Here is a 20,579-nt window from a genome sequence, read left to right on the forward strand (position 1 = left end):
GGTCCACTGGGTCATTTTGGGCCTGGTCCTCAAAGGGTTAAACAGCTACCTGTGTATACATTGTAAAAAAAAATTAGTTTTTGCGATATCTGCACATACATTCTTTCACATTTCACAGCCTTATTTTATGACCATATTTTGGTTTCACATAATAGATATTGGAGGTATAGATAAGTCTATCTTGATAAATCCTCCCACCACCTATCTACAATACACTTAGACTATTCCCCTTTAATCAAACTCCCTCATAAGCCCCTTCCTGTCTTTAATTTGTATATATACGTCCCTACTGTACATACCCAGTGCAATAGGAATGTATATATACGTTCCTGACACTGACGGGGCTTCCTGGTGCTCAGTGACAGATCAAGCATCTGCCACTGAGTGATCGGGATCCCCGCAGGTTCCGACCGCATGTGCCGACAGGCGGGGGTAAGCTCCTTACCTCTGTCCTGTCTGATAGGCGATTTATGTGTAGAGCTTGCTCTCAGGCAGGCTCTATACATAGATCGATGATAACACTGATCTATGCTATGGCATAGCATAATAGTATAGTATAATGATTGCATATTTTACAGTGAATAAAAGTCTGTTCTATTAAAATATAACATTATTGTTCCCACACAGTGAACGGTGGAAATGGGGAAAAAAAATGCACCAGGATTGCTGATTTTATTAAATTATATATCACAAAAAAAATTAATAAAAAGCAATCAAAATTTTTAATATGATATTAATAAAAACTAGAGATCATGGTGCAAAAAATGACACCTCAACCAGCCCTGTAGGTGAAAAGCGTTATGGCTCTTAGAAGGCGGGGAGGAACATTGCATTAATCTGTCTTAAAGGGGATAATAAAGCTAACTCCATCAATCCAGAACTAAATAAATCCTAAGGGCTTATTCCCACGTCCCATAAATTGCAGGCCCCATGGACGGGGAAGCCCTGTCATGGAATGTTTCCCTGCCTGGCATAATGTATCAATACCATGCCAGGAGCGGGGACACTCTTTGAATCTCTGCGGCACTGTAATGAAACAGCCGTGCAGCTCTGTCACTACAGTGCTGCAGAGATTAAAAAAGAGTTTCCCCCTCTAGCGGCATGATATTGATACATCATGCAGGATACATCATGAAACACTCCATGACAGGGCTTCCCAGTTTGTAGGGCCTGTAATTTACGGGATGTGGGAATAAGCCCTTAATTAAAACATAAGGAATTGCAATACTGTTTAATGCTTCATTGTACTCTATGCAAAACCCAACATGTCTATCCCAGAGTCTTTGATCAGCAGATAAATAATATATTTTGGCAGTATGCGATCGATATGTTTTTTTTTTTTTATTTGAAAACCTGTACAACACTTTTACTTCCTCTCGCCGTACTACAATACTTTTAGCCAGTTTGCTCTTATAACATGAATGTTTTCTCTTTTGTTACAGAATGTAGCTGTGTAAATGACACCCTCATGGAATGTGGGCTGGTAAGTATATATTGAGAATTAATACTTGATACATAGAGATATGTCTGATAGCTGCTTTAGGCTGGATTCACATGTACTGGATCCACAGTGAATTTCACACTGCGAATTCGCTGCAAAATCCTGTGCGGATCCCTTGCCATCCTGCTGCAAATATGTAAGCATCAGCCCTGTTAACCCCCTGCTGGGCGGATCATACTGTAACTGCTCCGTGCTCAGGCTTGCTTTGGGGGTTCCTGGCTGGAAAACCTGCTCAGCCAATCAGTTCACCGCACCACCGCAGTGCACTGATTGGCTGAGCTGTCCAGATGCCGGGAGCCCCTGAAGCAAGCTGGAGCGTGAAGCAGGTAATGTATGCTCCGACGGGGGTTAATGGGGCTGCAGCTTACATACTGCCAGCAGGATGTCAACCACACTGTATGTCTTCGCTGCGGATCCGGTACATGTGAATCTAGCCTTATGTTGGAAATGTCAGGGGAATCATGACCACAGTTAATGACTTAACATCATACATTGCTGAAACTCTTTAATAATATTTAAAATAATTTTATATCATACAGGGAGAGTTTCGGAGGCTTGATACGATTCAACATAGCCCATGTGGATGCAATATTTACATATGTGGTAATTCATCTTCTTTACAGTACTATCTATTTCTACTATGCAAAATATTTATCCTAAATGGAAATATATTAGAAGTTGTAATATTTTTGTTGTACTCTGCTGTCCTTTTCTTTATGATTTGTGTATACAGCATAACCAGAATGACCCAGGTTGGGGCTTTTGGATGCAATAGGGCCCCTGAAAGCCCCCCTCTGTTGGTCAAAGCATGTTGGCTGTGATTTTTTATTATGTTGTTTTTTTATTTTCTAGAAAAGGAAGAAGTATGTGTATATCAGGGAATGACTGTGCTGCACCCTGGTCAGTCATTAATCGAGTATCTGAATGGGGAGACCTGTTACACTGTAAAATGCTTACATGAAAAAGATCCAGTAACTGGATTTTATGCCGTGGAAACCTTGACAGTTAACTGCTCCAAGAACTGTGCATCTGTAAGTATTAGTCTGTATAAGCTATATGTATAGAATGTAAAGGGGTTGGCCACTTTATAGTAAAATAGTTCAGTGTACAGTATTAGGCTATGTTCACACTACGTATATTTGAGGCTGTATGTTTGAGGCTGTATAGCAACCAAAACCAGGAGTGGATTGAAAACACAGAAAGGCTCTGTTCACATAATGTTGTAATTGAGTGGATGGCCGTCATTTAATGGCAAATATGTGCTGTTATTTTAAAACAACGGCTGTTGTATTGAAATAATGGAAGTTATTTACCGTTATATGGCGGCCATCCACTCAATTTCAACATTGTGTGGACAGAGCCTTTCTGTGTTTTCAATCCACTACTGGTTTTGGTTGCTATGAGGACCTAACATGAGGACCAAATACAGCCTCAAATATACATAGTGTGAACCCAGCCTTAGTAAGTGTACTCACTGTATATACTGACAGGGGCTGCCTATGTACCTCATAGAGCTAATATCAGACTCCCTTCCTCCAGACTGTGCTGCCCTACTCTGTGGTAATTCTGTCTATAGGATGGCCAACATGGAGAAGCATGTGACGGTGCCCCACCGCCAGTGTCCACCACTGAGCCTGTAAATGCCTATAGAGGACACTGGGGGCAGGGCATAGTCACATGCTCCTTCATGTCAGCCATCTTAAGGACAGACTTACCACAGAGCAGGGCAGCACAGCCTGGAGGAGGGGAGTCTGATTTTAGCTCTATAAGGTACACAGGGAGCTGCTGTCAGTAAATGCTGTGAGTACACTTACTAATACTGTACACTGAACTATTTTACTATAAAGTGGCCAACCCCTTTTACAGGAACATTTAAAACCTATGTAGTCTAGACTGACTTATAGTTGCTGCAGGAGGTGGTCCAGACTACAGCCACAAACTAAAGCAGCAAGTGACAATGAACTAAAAAAGTTTATCATAATTTGTTAGACATTTCTTTATGTTTTTTTCATCTAGTGATCCCTACATTTTTTTTTGTATATACCTTTGCATTTTCAAATGTAGCTACAAATCACATTCAAAGTGGTGTTTCAGAAAGGAAAGACATTTAAGGAGTATTTGTGTATCCTATTTAATTTTGCATGAAGCCTTAAAGGGAATCTTTCAGGTCCTGGGCCCTACCTAAGGTGCTGACAGTGTGCTGTAGCTGGCAGTCCCCTAGTGAGCATGGTGCCTTTTGGTAATTTGTCCATGCAGTGGATTATGCACAAAATCACATCTTTTACTGTATAAAGAGTCAAACAGGAGTTGTTTGAGGCGTGACAGGAGTTGTGTAAGGCATGACAGAGTGCTGCACTCTGGCACGCCTTACCCCTCCTTCCGCCTCCCTCCTCTTTATGAATGGTCATTGTTTTAAAATAACGCCCATTATTTGCCATTAAATGGTGGCCATCCACTTACATACAAATACAGGGGAGCTGTATACAGGGGAAAAGTATGCTGGGGCATGCTGACGGTGATAAAAAATCTGTTGCATGTCCGCTGAGGGGTTTAGACAGCATACACCAAAAGCAAGCATTCACGTGAGAATGCACACTGAATAAGGCAAGGTAACCTGCCTTTCAGTAACAGATTGCTACTGGTAGTAGCTTTAGAAGGTTGTTATATCACAGTAAGAGGACATCATCCTCTGTGAAACATACCCCATCATCAGTGTTGGACTGGCCCCCAGCTTTAGAACCTGCACAAACACTGACTGCCATGTTATGTCTCACTGGTTCTTCATTGGTGGGCCCCCAGGATAATTTCCTCTGGTGGGCCCCAGATACCCCAGTCCGATACCGCCCATCATGAACCAGCCTATAGCCTTGTACCATTCAAGAAACCAAGACAAATCTATTTCACAGGAGACACTGGGGAGGAAGGTATGTCTCTTACATTTATCCTCAGCGCTAATACAGTAATTTGATTGCTCCATGGTCCAGTAAGATTGTTTGAAGCATTGGGGCATCTGTTAGGAGCACTGCCCGCCCCTGCGCACCCCTTTTTAATTAAAATCAATGGAGCAGGCCGGCCATGTGCAGGGCGAATCAATGCTATGGGGGCGGGGCAGTGCACCTAATGGTCTTACCAAACCAAAATACATGCACAATGTACAAAATACAAGTACTAACTTTTCCATGTTCTGAATATATAGAATCAAGTTTATGTCCCATCATCAAACCATCAAATGTGCTGCGGAACCTGCAAAAATGTATCATGCACTTTTTACAGTCACAATGGAACATTTTCTATATATGAGGTAAGTTGAAAAAGAAAACATATGGATCTCCTATACAGTATATTGTACTTTTTTTCTATAGCAATGAAATTACATCATATAATATAATATGTTAAAAACCAACTGTATACTATATTTCATATTACTAACTAGTATGTAATATAAAATGTTCTATATAATTTATTTACTATACAGTATCTACTATACCTGCGGTGTTGCCATTGGTAAATGTTTGCATTATTGCACTATTCTATCTGTTCCATTTATTTTCATGGAAAGTGGCCATGCATGTGTACCCACTTCTATAAAGGAGATCTAGGAGCACTGCCTTTTGAGCAAGCACAACAGTTTGTTGAAGGCCCAACAATGTAACCCCTACCAATTATTTTTTTATTGCATGCTTGATTGACAGACTTTAAATCTTAAGCAATGTGTGTGTTAGGATAGGGACAGGATGACACAAGGACAGGTGAGCCCTGAAGCTGGCACCTGCCCTGCTCTCTCTGCTACTTGCCACAGAAGCCCTAAATGGCAACGGACAACTGGATGGCAAACCCTGTTCTCAACTAAGTGCCACACAGAGCAAAACAAGACAAACACACATACAGTACACACAATAAGGCAGAGATCCGGGTGAATAACACAGTGCAGTACAATACAGAATCCAAGAGGGTAGTCGAATAGTAAAGAGCCAGAAGTCAGATAACGAGAAAAGCAATGCAGGAGATAACACTAGGTCAAGATACACTAGTAAACTAGGCACTATCGCAGGCAAGGGACAACTGAATGGGGAGGATACCTATGGGGCTTGTAGTACCAGCCCCAGGCGTGATTGGGGGTGAGACTCCAGACCCAGCACACATATTCACTGGCAGTAATGGCCGCCAATCACTTTAGCAAGACACAGATCAGCTGTGCCGCTCAGCTGGGGGCAGGCAGCAGTAATGGATTATAATAGGGGCGTTTCGGGAGGCAGTCCAGGGCCTTGAGCTCCTGGGGGCCCCATGACCACCCAAAAAGACTTATACTTTCAGTGGTGTACTGTCTCCTGGCTACACTTCCGCCATGAATTGCATGATTCACTGTTTTTTTATGGCAATTTTGCACAAATCAGGACATCATGACATTATCTGTCCTGTACTATAAACGCCAGGCTAGTGCTGCCATAGTTACAGTGAGGTGGGGGGGGCCCAGGCTTGGTGAACAGCCCGGGACCTATGGTAAAGTTAATCCGCCCCTGGCAGGCATTCCCGGCTACAGCATAATGAATGGACACCGATGCGCCCTCAGCAAGGCCGGCTGCTAGAGATGGCATGGGTGGCCCCACACTGCCTGGTCTCTGACAGTGTGCTACAGTAGCACAAATGGACCAGACTAGCTAGCCTTTGCATCCCATACTCCTGAGTAGGCTGTGGATACTCATGATTTTTTATGGATGGTTCACCAGTTGTTCTTCCTTTGACCATTTCTAAGTACTGTAGGTATTAACCACTGCATACCAGGACATATCAAAATTTTAAAAGTGACAGTGCCTATTGGAAGCATTTATGCCACTTTCTTATACTCACATGTATTATTTTTAACATGCACAATCACATACATGTATGGGAAACAATTGATCAACATTTTATTTGTCTTATAGGTGGGCGACTCATGGATTTCCAACTGCACTAAGTATGAGTGTACAAAGACTGCCGTAGGTGCCATGATTCTGGGTTCTAGTGTTGTCTGCCCTCCTTTTAATAGCAGTGAATGTCTAAAGGTTTGTGTTGTCAGTTTTAAAGACATGCATGGTTTAAGCCACTACAATTTACTGTGAATATTGTATTTCATGTCTTTGTGCAAAGAATTGTGCTTTTAGCTTGGTCTTAATATTCAAAAAGAACTGCCCAACAGGATGTTCCACGGTCTGTCCTCTTTTAAGTAAGAAATGATTTGCCATATATAGTACATATTGTAGCATGGTTTTTAAATTACAGTCCTTAAGTACATCTAGCAGGTCACAAAGACATTATTTCATTTCTTATTGACGTGCTGACTATGAAAATGAATAGGCACAGCTCATTATAGTATTCTTCTATTGGTATTCCAATGTATACTCCAAATGTAGTGCACCTAAAAAGTGTACATTGCAGACACTGTGGCCCAGATTTACTAATGTGACTCTGACAGAATTTTGTTTGAAAAAGTGGTGCACATAACTTTTCTCTGCATTTATTATGCATTTTAGAAACTTTTCCATTACTTTCAGACACTTTTCCTCCTGGTACGAAAAGGGGTTTGGTAATGCAAAAATGGGGCGTGGTTTATTTTGTACCAAAAAATTAACCTGAATCTAGCTGAAAATTCTGGTGGACTTTAGGCCAATTACTAAATGGTGTAAACTTTGCACAAAAAAACTAGACAGTTTTTAAGTGTGACAGATTTGTCAGACAGCCTGATCAATCTGGCACATTTAAAGATTATCTAGTCTAAGTTTGCACTTAGACAGTTTTAGTAAAACTAAATCACATGATGTTTTTGTAGTTTAGATAATCAATAACTCACAGTGTGGGGATGATTGACAGAGGCATAGAAGCCAATAACAGGTCTCTCTGCCTGTTAATCATTTCCGCACTGTGCGCTGAGAGACAGAGAGCCGCAACTCGTCCCTGCCCAAATGACAAGTTACCACCCCTCTCCCACGCCTTGTGCGACATAATAAAACATCTTTTTCCCCTATGTAAAGCTACTGCTGCAGCCGCAGTTGGTCGTTCCATATGGTGCCACCCCTCAAGTACTAAAGTTAAAGTTGCAAAAAATAAAATAAAATAAAAGTTAAAGTTTAGAGGATCAAAGATATTGAGCACATAATTTTTTGATTTGCCTTTTTCATTTTCTTTTAGAATGGAGGAACTATACAGACGTATAACGATGGCTGCTGCAAGATATGTAAGTGACCTAAGCTGCTAGTTTATGCTTTATATTGGAGAGCTGTGGTTTATTTAACTCACTTGCTGGGACATAAGAAAGGGAAGAAGCATGCAATGGCCACCCCAATCAAGTTTTATTTCTTTAACCACTAGCACTCACAGGCCTTGCTTTTTCATGGCTTGCTACCTGGTGAATGATTTAACCTTACTGTTCTGGAGTATAACTTTCTACCTGAAATGAACAAAAATTAAGTGTAGTAACACGTATCTAAGTCACAATTAAGCGAGAACGAAGTTAAAATTGAAGATAAAAAAAACTGACCTAATAGCCATTACCACCACCATTTAAAATCAATTTTAAATTAGAAACTTCAAAATATATAGTCAACAAATCTCAAACTTTTTTGTCTTATAGGTATTTGATATTTAGGCTATGTTCACATACAGTAAAATATTTTCAAAATACAGCTTTATTTTTGATATAAGTAAAATAAAGAGCATGTTCGTTATTTTGATGGTCATAATCGATTTCTGTAATTATTTTATATGGTGTGCTCTGCCGGCTAATTTCCCATTGACTTTAAGGGTAGCTTCATACATACTGTATCGCAGTGGATTTTCTGCTGCAGATCCGCAGCAGATCCGTAGTGGATCCGCAGCAGATTTCACTAAATGAATTAACACAGCATCAAATCTTCACCATCAACTTTTACAGCGCGGATTTGATGCTGTGTTCATTCATTTAGTCAAATCTGCTGCGGATCCGCAGCAGACAATCCACTGCAATGCGGTACTTGTGAAGCAACCGTAAAAGAGCATGTTATTATACTGAAAATATGGCTGTATTTTTGCATTATTTTACTGTGTATGAGCATTCCACAAAACCTTAATTAATCCTAATTTAACTCTACTATACGATAATTTTTACTAAATGGAGAAAACATTGACTTGTAACTGCCTTAGACTTCTTCCTTAGATATCCAAAAAGATTAGATTTTATATTTGTATATATTTGAAATTTTTTGCCTTCTCCAGTTAATTCGAGATGTCATGAATAAAACCATCATGTAAATATTTTGAATTGTTCAGCCTTCGTACAGGCAAAGAGTATACCTGAAATTATTTCTATAAGAAACGTAGAAATAAAATAGTATTACAACACAATTGGAATCAGGTATAGAAAAACCATGTTTTATAATAACATTTTTAGATTTATTATTTTATTTATTACCCTTTCTACTACAAATATGCATACTGTTTTTACATCAAAGTCTCACTGTCACTTTAAAAACTTTTGACATGTCCTAGAAAAATGTAAAAAGTTTTGATTGGTGGTTTTAATACAGCAGATAGTCTCCAGTGTAAGTCTATACTTGGCACTTGTTGCGCTTGCAGACGGCTGAAGATCGATCAGTCTATAGGGACCTTACGAGACTGCAGGGAGACAGGGAGTGAGGTGCGTAATGAGCGCTTCTTCTTAGCTCTTTCTAAAAAACAATCAAAGCTTTTGACATGTCTCTAGGACAAGTTTTTTTTAAAGTGACAGTACACTGGCTATTATGAGGTTCATATAGTTTCTGTTTAGCTATGCTTTATTTTATGGCAAGAATAACAAAGAAGACTACACAATTTGTCTATGCAAAAATACCACAATCCTGACTGTAAGGGTGGTATTACACGGGCTGAGCAGGGCCCGATAATACCTGTAAACGAGCGCCGATCTGCTAGATCGTTGCTCGTTTACTGGGCCTATTACACAGCCCGATAATCGTTTAACAAGAGCTGCAAGGACATCGTTACCGATGTCCTTGCAGCCCTTAATCAACTGGCATACATTCCCCATTCACATTCCAGGGCTGCTCCTGCCGTCCGCTTCTCCCCGGGTCCCGTGCGCTCTAGCTTAACAGCGGCCTGTCAGCTGATAGCCCGCTCAGCCAATCACAGGCCGGGACCGCCGCGGCCTGTGATTGGCTGAGCGGCCTATCAGCTGACAGGCCGCTGTGAAGCTAGATTGCGCGCGGGACCCCTGGAGAAGCGGACGGCAGCAGCAGCCCTGGAACGTGGATGGGTAATTATTGCTCCGTATAATAAATGCATCGATCAGCGGAAGACAATGATCATCGGCTGATTGTTGATATAGGTTAGAACCTATTTTTGTCGGGCGCCGACCTTGCACCGCTGCGTGTAATAGCGGTGCACGGGCGGCGCCTGACAAAAATAGGTTCTAACCTATATCAACAATCAGCCGATGATCATTGTCATCCGCTGATCGATGCATTTATTCCACGGAGCGATAATTGGCCAAATCGGGCCAATTCGGACGATTATCGTTCCGTGTAATAGTACCCTAAGGGTATGGGCACACTAAGGAATTCTGATGGATAACTTGCTGCGGATTCTGATGCTCATCCTTGCACGTGCCTGCTTCACTGCCCACCTGTCCCATGGACTCCATTCTATGGTCAGGCAGATTCCGCCGTCCCCCAAAAGGATGGACACATTCATTCTTTGGGTGGAATGGTGGATTTTGCTTGACTATAGAATGGTGTCTATGGGACAGGTGGGCAGTGAAGCAGGAGCATGCGGGGAATGAGCGGCAAGTTATCTGTGAGAATTTCTTAGTGTGCCTATACCCCTAGGAAAAAATCGAGTCTTAGTCCAACTGAATATATATGTGCTAATAAAATCAAATAAATATTTTAGTTGTTGGAACCTTTCTGTGAAGAGCAGATGTCTAAGGGTGTGTTCACACGCACCGAGTTCGCATCAGATTTTACACTGTGCATATTGCAGCAAACTCGCTGCGAAACTTGTTCCCATTAGAGTCTATAGCCCTGCATTCTCAGAGCAGATTTTAATTCTGCTGCAAGAATATTATTGCAACTTTCATTATCTACTTCTATGCTGGGTCGGTAAAAATAATAAAGACACCATGCTTACCTGCCCCCGTTCCTCCAGCGCGCTCCTGTCTGCTACTTTGGGTCCTGCCTTTCTAACAGCCCGCTCAGCCGATTATTTTGCTACCCTGCTGCAGCCAGTGATTACCTGAGTGGACTGTCAGTGAGCCGACACCCAAAGAGGCAGATGTGAGTGCGCCAGAAGAACGAGAGTGGTAAACATGGTGTCTTTATTATTTTTCCAGCCCAGCATAGAAGTAGTTAAAGAAAGTTGCCACTACATTCTCACAGCAGGATTAAAATCCACTGCTAGATTGATGGGCTATAGACTCTAATGGTAATAAGTATTGCAGCGGATTTTCTGCAACATGCACAGCAGGAAATCCGCTGTGAACTCGGAACATGTGAAGTCACCCTAAAGCAATGCTAATGTGAACCTTACTAAAATTGCAAGTCATACTATCACAAATGTTTAAAGGGGTTATCTGAGTTTTTAAAATTGATAGCTTAAGGTGGCCATACTTCTTCAATAACTTTCATCAATACTTTCAATAAATCTCCCATCCCCTATCTACACAGGAATATATTCTGTAAGTTCAAGCAAGTGTGTTCTCTATTGGGAGGCAAGGGGTAAGCTGCTGCCAGACTGCTCTGTTGGTGGCTTATCTCTCTGAGAGCAAAGGGGTCAGGGAGTTATTTTCTATCACGCACGACCCCTGTCTCCATTGACCTCACCTGTTTGTAGAGTATAGGGAGAGACCCATACACTTAAAGTAAGTAAGTAAGTAAGAAGTATAAAGTGTATGAGGACCTTTAGTCTCATGATTGGTCATCAATATTAGTTCAATTCTCAGCACTCCTGGCGATCAACTTCTATGGGTGACTCTATGGATTGCGGATCCATAAAACTACAGACTAGCTGTAGTCTGACTAGCCCAATAGAAATAAATGAGGCCCAAAGTTGTTTCGCAATTACAGATAAGTTTACAGAACATGTGAATAAGAGCTAAGATTTGAACTGCAACACCAGACAAGCATGTCACTGTTTCTGGAAAAAGACCTTTTCGTAATGCTGCACAACTGCATTAATATTCATCCCCTTTCACAATTAATTTAATATTCATAAAAAAACAGACCCAAACTAAAACTTTTCTGAAGATAAAAAAAAATCCTATATATTAATAACAAATGTAATTTCTTGGAAATAATAGTATATATGTCATTTGTCATTGGTAACAAAAAGACCCAGAAAGTCAATGTTATACTTCAGAAAAAAATCTACTTTTAAAGCTAAACAAGTATTTTTAATATGCTACTTTATCTGCTAATAAAACAATAACTAAAAGCATGTGCTCTGTGGGTAGGACAATTTATTTAAGAATGTGGCTTGCAAATGTAAGGGTTGTAACGGGCAAGACTAAATAAAGCTTGATTAAATGCATGCAGAGTCAGTCCATGTATTTAATTCTTACCTTGCCATAACCTCTTTGCAATTTAATGTCTATATTTCCATGGCTGCAGCTGTAAGTCAGGAACTTCTGGTGTGATAGTTTATGATACATTGTAAATTGAAAATGTCTTAAATTTCATTTGGCATTTGAAGACAAGAGCTATTGCTTGGCAGTGTAAGAATTAATGAACATGTTATTTGTGTCAAAATGTTTAATTACAAAAATCTTATATTCCTAACAATTCTGCCAGGTTCTGGAATGGGTGTATTACCCTTTACCATTACCCCCGTAGTTCCTACTGCTAAAATAAATTGTGAACCAGGTACTATTATTATTTCATGCATTTCACTGTACTTTTCTGACTGTAATAGCTGATGGCAGTTTATGAAATGAGCTTTGTGGGGCTAACGTACAGCTGTATTAAGCATATTACACCAATCTTGCACTGCATATAAATCCAAAATCCTGCAAAGTGTCATAGAAATCCGCATGCAGTTAACAAAAATAAAACTCTGCATGTTTTTTTTTTTCTATGTATTGATGCATGTTCTTTCCACAATATCTTTAGACAACAATTTTTTATTCTTTTCATGCACAAAGTTATAAATATATTGGCTGCCTATTTTGCCTATGAGCTCAATTCGTCCAGACTTATAAAATATAACAACTGTTTTACATTTTTTTTTGTCCAGCTCACCTAATTTAAAGGACTTACAGTATGCAAATATGCTTATAGGATATCCCATTATGTCTGAATGGTTTGGGTCTTATATCTGGTATCCTCGCTAAAGATAAGAAAATAGATTCAGAAATAGATTCAGAATTTAGATTTGTTTTGAGCAAATTGCAATAGTAGGGATTACTAACAAAGGCTATGTGCACACTACGGAATACGCGTGGAGACTTCAAGCGGATTCCGCCATGTGCCCATCCCATAGACTCACTGATATTCGCCACCAAATTCTACCATCCGCCCAAAGAATTGACATGTTAATTGTTTGGGCGGATGGCAGAATTCAAGGGCGAATATCGTTGAGTCTATAGGACGGGCGGAACTTCAAGGAGAGGCCACGCAGCGGAATCCGCTTGAAGTCTCTGCGCGCATTCTATAGTGTGCACATACCCAAAGAAAGCACACACGAAGTGCAACAATTAACTCCTAGTGTGAACAGTAACTGCCCAGATGGAACAAGTGGTAGAATGAAAATATAGCTTTAGGGAGGTGCTCTGCTCTCAGAAACAAGTCCAGCCAAGTAATCCGCAAAAGAAGAATATAAATGGCACTCACCTCAGTACACAAACAATGCTTTGTTTTAGGTGCAGATCAGAACAATCAAAAGGTGCAATTCCACTCACTGGGATGAGTGTCGTTTATACTCTTCTTTTGTGGATTACTATCAAAGAAATAAGTGCTTGTAAAATAAACAGTGAACCTTACATTGTTCTACCTTGTCATTAAGTTAATATTCTCTAAGCTGGGCACTCTGCATAAAATGAGGCCACCCTGAGGGCAATGCGGTCTTACTACATTCACATTCAGTAAGTAGTAGCAATGCTGAATTTCCTACCACATTCACTCTGTGAGGCATACACTGTACATGCATACAGGACTGCAACTTTCCTCAAGGCTGCCTTTGACAGCAGTCCCTGCTCCTTTTTGTAGTTTCTGTGCCCTCCTATGACCATAGTGTAGAGCGACAGAAATGATGTATAGGAGCTAGGACTGCTTTGTACTTTACACTGAATTGCCTGGAGGTAGACAGCGATGCTGTATGCATTTCTGCTTGTACTCACTACATTTGCTGGAATATGTATGGCTGAATCCAGTTCATTCCTCAAATCGGAAGAGAATCTGAAGCAAATTTACGCAAAACAAATTTCATGACATTCACTCACCTCTTATGCTCGAGAGTCAGGAGAGCCAAATTTCTAGGTGAGGCAGCTGCTGGCTGTCTTATTTAGGTATAGAATGAATGGGAAACTGATTGTCCATTTCTGTTAAAGTCTATGGCTATGTTTTCACAACGTCTTTTTTGGCTGTTTTGTGGCCATTCTTAAGACGGCTGTCATTTTGCCCCAGGATGTGCCTGTTTTATGCATAACATTACTGTTTTCTGGCACCAAAATGACATCCATAAAAAGAAATGGTCAAAAAAAGTTGTTGTGTGAACATAACCTTTGACTGGTTCTATAAAACCAACAGACTGGAAAGGAGAGCAGCCACCGCTCCACTTCCAGGGTCCTTTTAGACATTTTCTCTGCCACGGGGACTGCAAATGAGTGCCGATCAGTGAGATTGTCAGTTTGTTTGCTGTGCCTTTACACGGCATGAAAATTTGAGCTTCTGGACTGCACAAACAATCACTGTATAGTTTGTGCAGCCCTGGAGACTGACAGAAAAGATATTTATATATCTGTGCTGTCAGTTTCCACATCACAAGCAGTATCCTTACTACGCTGTATGTGATCTGGCATCTGGCTTCTTCAGTCCTTGGCCACCAGCTGTGTATTCATGCCCTGCCTGCTCCGGCTGTCAATCATTCGTACAAGGCTGCCACCTGAAGATACAGCAGTGGCCTGGGGTCCGTAGAACCAGATCACAAGCAGGGTGGTACGTATGGACTGCTTGTGATCTGGAAACTGACAATTTTATGTTATCGTTATTGGCCGCACAAACGCCTGTTTACGCAGAAAGATGTGTGGCCAATAAAGGTTAATTTTAAAGCAGGTTCTAAACAGGTGTTCAGATGATAATCTGTAATTTTCCCCATCCTCAGCTGATTGCTGTCACTTTTACACAGGCTGATTATCAGCCACAGGAGTATTTCTAGCTACCCTCCTGGCCGACAATTGGCCTGTGTAAAAGACTCTAAAGCCCCTATTCCCCTAACAGGTGGAGGCCTGCATGAAGCGGTTATTGCATTTCCCATAGATATTCCATGTATGTCTTTAAATTGATACTGTACAATGCTCTAATGATTTTGACATTTTCAAGACTGTTTAACAATGATTACATTTTTTTAATTATCAGTAAATACATTATATTATGTCAGTTGAAATCTTACACTATGTTTGTAACTTGCTGCTTTTTAAATATTCCTGCCATAACATGCTCAATAAGAAGACATTATTCAGAAATTCAGGTTTAATGCAGTGAATACATGAATCTTTTGCTGTCTTGTTAGTATATTTATATATTTTTCTGCTAAGCTCAATTTTGACTATGTACTTTCTTCAATATCTTCTCTACTTTATTGTATTTATGCAACTAGGTCAGAAGATTACTTATCTTTGTGGACTCTAGAAAATAGATTACCATTTTTATAGGAAAACAAATAGATTTATTTATTAATTATTATGGACGTGCATAATCCTTGGCAGATAAAAAGCGATCTTTGTAAATTCTAAAGATTTTATATATTGTTTTTGTTGAGTTTTGTTTAGTTGGAATTAGGCAATTGACAGCTAACAGAAATAATGCTGCCTGTGAGCTTTCTGGCATAATCACAGATATTGGCCACAATGTTAGGGACAATCCATTCCTAGCTTGGTCTTAAAAATGAACAAAAAAAGAAATCACTGCATAATTTAAAAAAAACAAAAAAACTGCTATGTGTGATCCCAGTTTAGTTTTAAGCTAGCCCTAAATCTTAGACAGCTGTTGGCTAAACAGTCACAAGACAGCTATTTCTCCTTATTCCTTTATACACATTTCTGTTTTGTTCAAGTTTGCTTGTACTGAACAATAGGGAAAGGGGAAACATCTTCTGTAACATCTATAGTCCAGGAAGAGTCAGGAAGGCCCCATACGCAGTAAACGGTTGAGCGATCCTTGGAGTTGGCAGGCTTGGATGACATTTATTTAATGTGTATGGCCAACTTCACAGTAGTATTTATGTAAGCTTTTGGGTCTTGCTTTTCATATTTTTTATTTGTTATAGTTGATTACATCATATAGGTATGTACATCATATAAATCTATTTAACTAACGTGTTTCCAAGCCAATAGTTTACATTAAATTAAACTGTCTATATCATCCTTTCTTACTTGCAATTCTTTTATGAGCGTCTATAATTAAAAAACAATAAATAAATTGACATTGCGTCATGCATCACTGATCTAGGTATTTTGTACTGAGCAGAAAATCTGACCTGTAAATGACCTGTAAGCATATGAACTGTTCAACCCACACAATAAGGGAGGATAGAATCAAGTAAAAAAAAATCCAATGTGGCACTGACTGTACTTCATGGGGGAGATGTTTGTTTAGTAACTGTCACAGTATTCTCTGTACAAATGCTTTCAGGTAATGTCAAAATAACTCCACTAAATTCTAGAACTACATTTTTAAGTTTGGGAAATTGCCACTCTGACGGCAGAAATATATTGGCTATTGTTTTGGCATATAACAGTCTCCAAGTTTTCGAAAGGTTCATTTGCTTTAAAATTTACCAAAGATTACTAGAGAAGAAATGCTTCACTTTTTTTTATAAAAATTATTTGAGAAAGTGTTATAGTCTAATATTAATTCATGATGTTTCCCAGGAGGTGATCTTTAAGACCAGTGTATGAAATGCTGCTCCTAATATATTTATCCCCATGAGGGAGATTTATTAAACTGGTGTAAAGTAGAATTGTCTTAGTTGCCCCTAGCAACCAATCAGATTCCACTGTTCATTCCTCACAGATTCTTTGAAAAATGAAAGGTGGAATCTAAGACAATTCTACTTTACAAAAGTTTGATAAATCTCCCTCTATGTTGAAAGCAAGAGATCATTATGTGAGAATCAGAAAAATCTTAAATGTTAAAAATGTTGCAGTCTGAAAATGTCTGTGAATCTGGTTAGTTTTGCAAGTTAAACCAGTGGAAGACGTTAAAGATTTATCTGATTTAGTAATAGCCGAAAGAGATTTTTTTCTGTCTTAAAAAAAAAATAACAACATATATTGATCACTTAGCTATAGAAACTGAAGAGAAATCCTTGGGCTGAAATGCAATGTAAAAATTTAGGAAGCAATCTGGTAAAATAATGGTACATTATTACTGCCCCTATTGACAAAAATTGTTATGTGTTATGTTACTGTATGTTATGTATGCCCATAGGATCATGTAAACCATTAGATAGTATTGATTGTTGCATTGCATGCTAAGCCGATGCGTCCTGTACATACATGTATATGGTAACAATGTTAAATAATTACTGTTGCATGAGTCCTTGGCTCTAAATCCAATGTTCTTTAATCTCTTTTTCTAAAAAAAAGTATGGAAAAATCAACTTGTTGTTCAATGTTTTTTTAGGCTCAAAGGAAGAAAAGATTTGTCAGAAAGTGTCAGTCAGAACCACTATACGAAAAAGTGACTGTTTTAGTCAATACCCTGTAAGTAAATCAATATAATGCAGCACTGATTTTTTTTAACCAGATATGGTTTAGAATGCATATATCTTGTGGCTGATCTACAGAAACATTAAGAAAAGTCCACATGGTGTAAAGCACTAATGGGTGATTCCGGAAAGACAAGAGAATTTCTAGGAAAACACATAGATGGTCTATTTTTAAGGTCTGACCCCTGAATGGGGCTGAGCTGCAGTACCAGGCACAGTCACAGATACAGATGAGCTGCTGTGTCTGGATAAACACTGAAGGGTGCACTGCACCTTCATTTTTTATTCCTTAGGATAGGCCATCAGTATGTGATTGATGGGAGTCTATACATTAATGGCCTATTCTAAGGAGAGGTGATCAATCTGTTTTACTGGGAAACCTCTTGTAATACGGCTGAAACTGCTAATAATTTTATTCAATACCACAGGTTCAAATACACAGATTTTTTTTTTCTCTTTGAATGTGAGCAATGAAACAATTTTTCATATTTTCTTTATTTGAAAGAAGTTAAAGCAAATCTGTCATGTGCAAATAAGCTATTGAACTGCTGGCTAAAGATGAGCGAACTAAGCCTCCCGAACCCAGATTGGTTCCGAAAAAGTTGCTAAAACCAAACTTTTTGCAAAGTTAGGACAGGTTCAGGAAGAGCAGCCAATCATCTCTAAAAAACAGACCAAAAAAGTTATTCTTACCTGTCCCCCCCCCCCCCCCCCCGTGTCTTCTTGTGGCTCTCCGGTCCGGTCCTGTCTTCTTCTCTAATGAAAGCCTACTCAGCCAATCAAAGGCTGACTGGGGCGTGACGGGACCGCTCCACAGCCTATGATTGGTTGAGCGGGCAGTCACTCTTGTCTCCAGAGTGACAGCTTGCTCAACCAATCACAGAGCAAGCTGTCACTGACCTTCCAGGGGTGAGCGGACATGTGAGTATAATGAGCAGCTCGTTAAAGTTCGGTTTGGCACAAACCTGAACTTAACATTAAAGTTCGGCTAACCTGCTGAACCAAACTCTTCACAAGTTTGCACATCTCTAGTGCTGGCACTATTATGTAGATGTCAATTAAAAAAAAACATGTCATACCTCTTTTTCACTGTCAGAGTCACATGACACTAAAGTTTTTGGGATGATGATACCTTTGGAACCCAAAATAGGCTTGTTGAGGTTTACTAGGGGCCTACAAGGAGCTAGAGTAAAACGAAGGGCAATGGCAAAGATACTTTATCAAGCTAGAAAGACTTTAGCCAAGTATTGGTTATAACCTGGCCTCTAGGGGTAGCTGAGGTGGTTGACAATTTTAATATTACTTTACTTGTAAAATATAATTTTTCAAGTAATGCTGGCGATGGTGAGAAAATAACAGTCTATTGTTACCTCTCGCGATCCCCCAGTGTTCTCCTAGGGCATGCCCAGGTCCTGGCTAAGGTCCCGGACTCATCTGGGGATGACAGCCCCCTCAGGCAATCACTGGCTGTGGCGCTGCCCCGTATTGCCCAGTGATTGGCTGAGCAAGCCAATCACTGGAAATATAACGGAACGTGTGGGGTTTAGGTGATATTTGTACCAGGATGGCTGCATGTCATCTAATATGGCAATTCTTGTTGGCACCTAGCACTTTGTGATTTATTTATTTGCTGTGATTTTTTTTACTTATTTATACATTGTAGTGTCATTTGTCTTTGTACATTATTTACATGCTAGCTGTTTTGGTTTATAAACTGCCTTTCCTGGTATTTGGGCATTACCCCAATAATATTAGGGGCCGCTAGACTTTGCGTGTGACCTCTTATGGTCAATTTTAAGAGGTTTTAATTCTGTTTGTGGTGTTTGACAATAAAGATTTTCATAGTTTGATATTTCATGTTTTGTGTGTGCATCTAGTATATAACACATTCGCTGTCTCTTTGCTTGTATAGTATCTCATATTGGATGTGTTGAGGTGCACCACTCTTATGATATTTAGCAGTGCCCACCATCTTCTTAGTTTGAAACAAATGGCTGAGCGAGCTGTCAACCCCAATATTTCTTATTTGAAACAGTATGTAACTGTATGTATTTGTATTAATTAATATAAAAAAAAACACTATCAAAACGCAACAAAAGACAAAAAGTTGTATAGTCAAACCCTTGCTTGTCTACCAGATATGTTTTTTTTAATATTTATATGTATGCCTATATTTACCCAGTTTATATTTTTCAACAGATCACTGTGGCTTCCTGTGATGGAAAATGCCCATCAGCAACAATATTTAATGTAAACATTGATAGCCATATAAGATTCTGTAAATGTTGCCGAGAAAATGGAGTACAGAATTTTACCGTGCCACTCTACTGCTCAGGAAATGGGACTGAAGTGATGTATGTCATTCAAGAACCGCTGGACTGTTCATGCCAGTGGAATTAATCAGACTGTGCATAGGATTCAGCACAGTGAAGATCCTGTCCTAAGTACTCTATGCACTGAAAGTACACACTGTATTTATCCTGTGTCACCAATCTTCCCATCAGCTGTGCCACACCATCCAGCAGAGATATACATTATATACACTTTGCCTATGTCTTACTATTTAACTCACACAGTGTAGACTGTTTTATAACTTCACTCCAAATCATTTCCAAAGGTTAAATAAGTTAAGCTAAAAATAAGCTAAAATGTATACATTCCCAGGTGAAATTGTTGAATTGCAAAGATGGATCAGTATATTAAATCTTTGCATGAGTGACATTGTTCAAATGAATACTTGACTTATGGTGCATAATGCCGATTTGTACAATATACCTTTTTATTACTGATCCCGAATGTGCCATGATTTTTGTTACTGCTATGAATCTTAACATGTTGTTTAGAGATCTCATCATATTGTATCAGTAAGCCCAGCAGTATGTTTATGACTAATGACATGCAATACCCATAAAAACATAAAAAAATAATTCATGTACCGTTGCAATTTGTGTTTGTATATACCCAAAGGACAATGGACAATGTATATTAATAAATGTAAAGCTAAAATCTGAGATTTTAATGGAATTTTATGTCATAGAATATTCTATTTAATATTTCTATGTAGGTAATATTTTATTAGATGTTACACCAAGACAAAACATTGTATTTTTTTGTTTAATTTATTATTTTATTTTATCATACTGCCAATATGTTT

General features: G+C 39.3%; 1 protein-coding gene across 1 annotated transcript in view; it reads left to right on the forward strand.

Annotated features, from left to right (window-relative positions):
• OTOGL (otogelin like) overlaps window positions 1–20,048 on the forward strand; it is a 150,556-nt gene extending 130,508 nt beyond the window's left edge. The window contains exons 50-57 of the mRNA XM_069957158.1: window positions 1,443–1,483; window positions 2,041–2,104; window positions 2,354–2,532; window positions 4,698–4,802; window positions 6,424–6,543; window positions 7,667–7,712; window positions 17,341–17,420; window positions 19,625–20,048. Of these exons, the coding sequence (XP_069813259.1) occupies window positions 1,443–1,483; window positions 2,041–2,104; window positions 2,354–2,532; window positions 4,698–4,802; window positions 6,424–6,543; window positions 7,667–7,712; window positions 17,341–17,420; window positions 19,625–19,825 (836 nt within the window). The 3' untranslated portion in view covers window positions 19,826–20,048. The remainder of the gene's footprint in view (window positions 1–1,442; window positions 1,484–2,040; window positions 2,105–2,353; window positions 2,533–4,697; window positions 4,803–6,423; window positions 6,544–7,666; window positions 7,713–17,340; window positions 17,421–19,624) is intronic.
• The last annotated feature ends 531 nt before the right edge of the window (window positions 20,049–20,579 follow it).

The sequence above is a fragment of the Dendropsophus ebraccatus genome, chromosome 1 (genome assembly GCF_027789765.1).
Source record: "Dendropsophus ebraccatus isolate aDenEbr1 chromosome 1, aDenEbr1.pat, whole genome shotgun sequence".
NCBI classification, from domain to species: domain Eukaryota; kingdom Metazoa; phylum Chordata; class Amphibia; order Anura; family Hylidae; genus Dendropsophus; species Dendropsophus ebraccatus.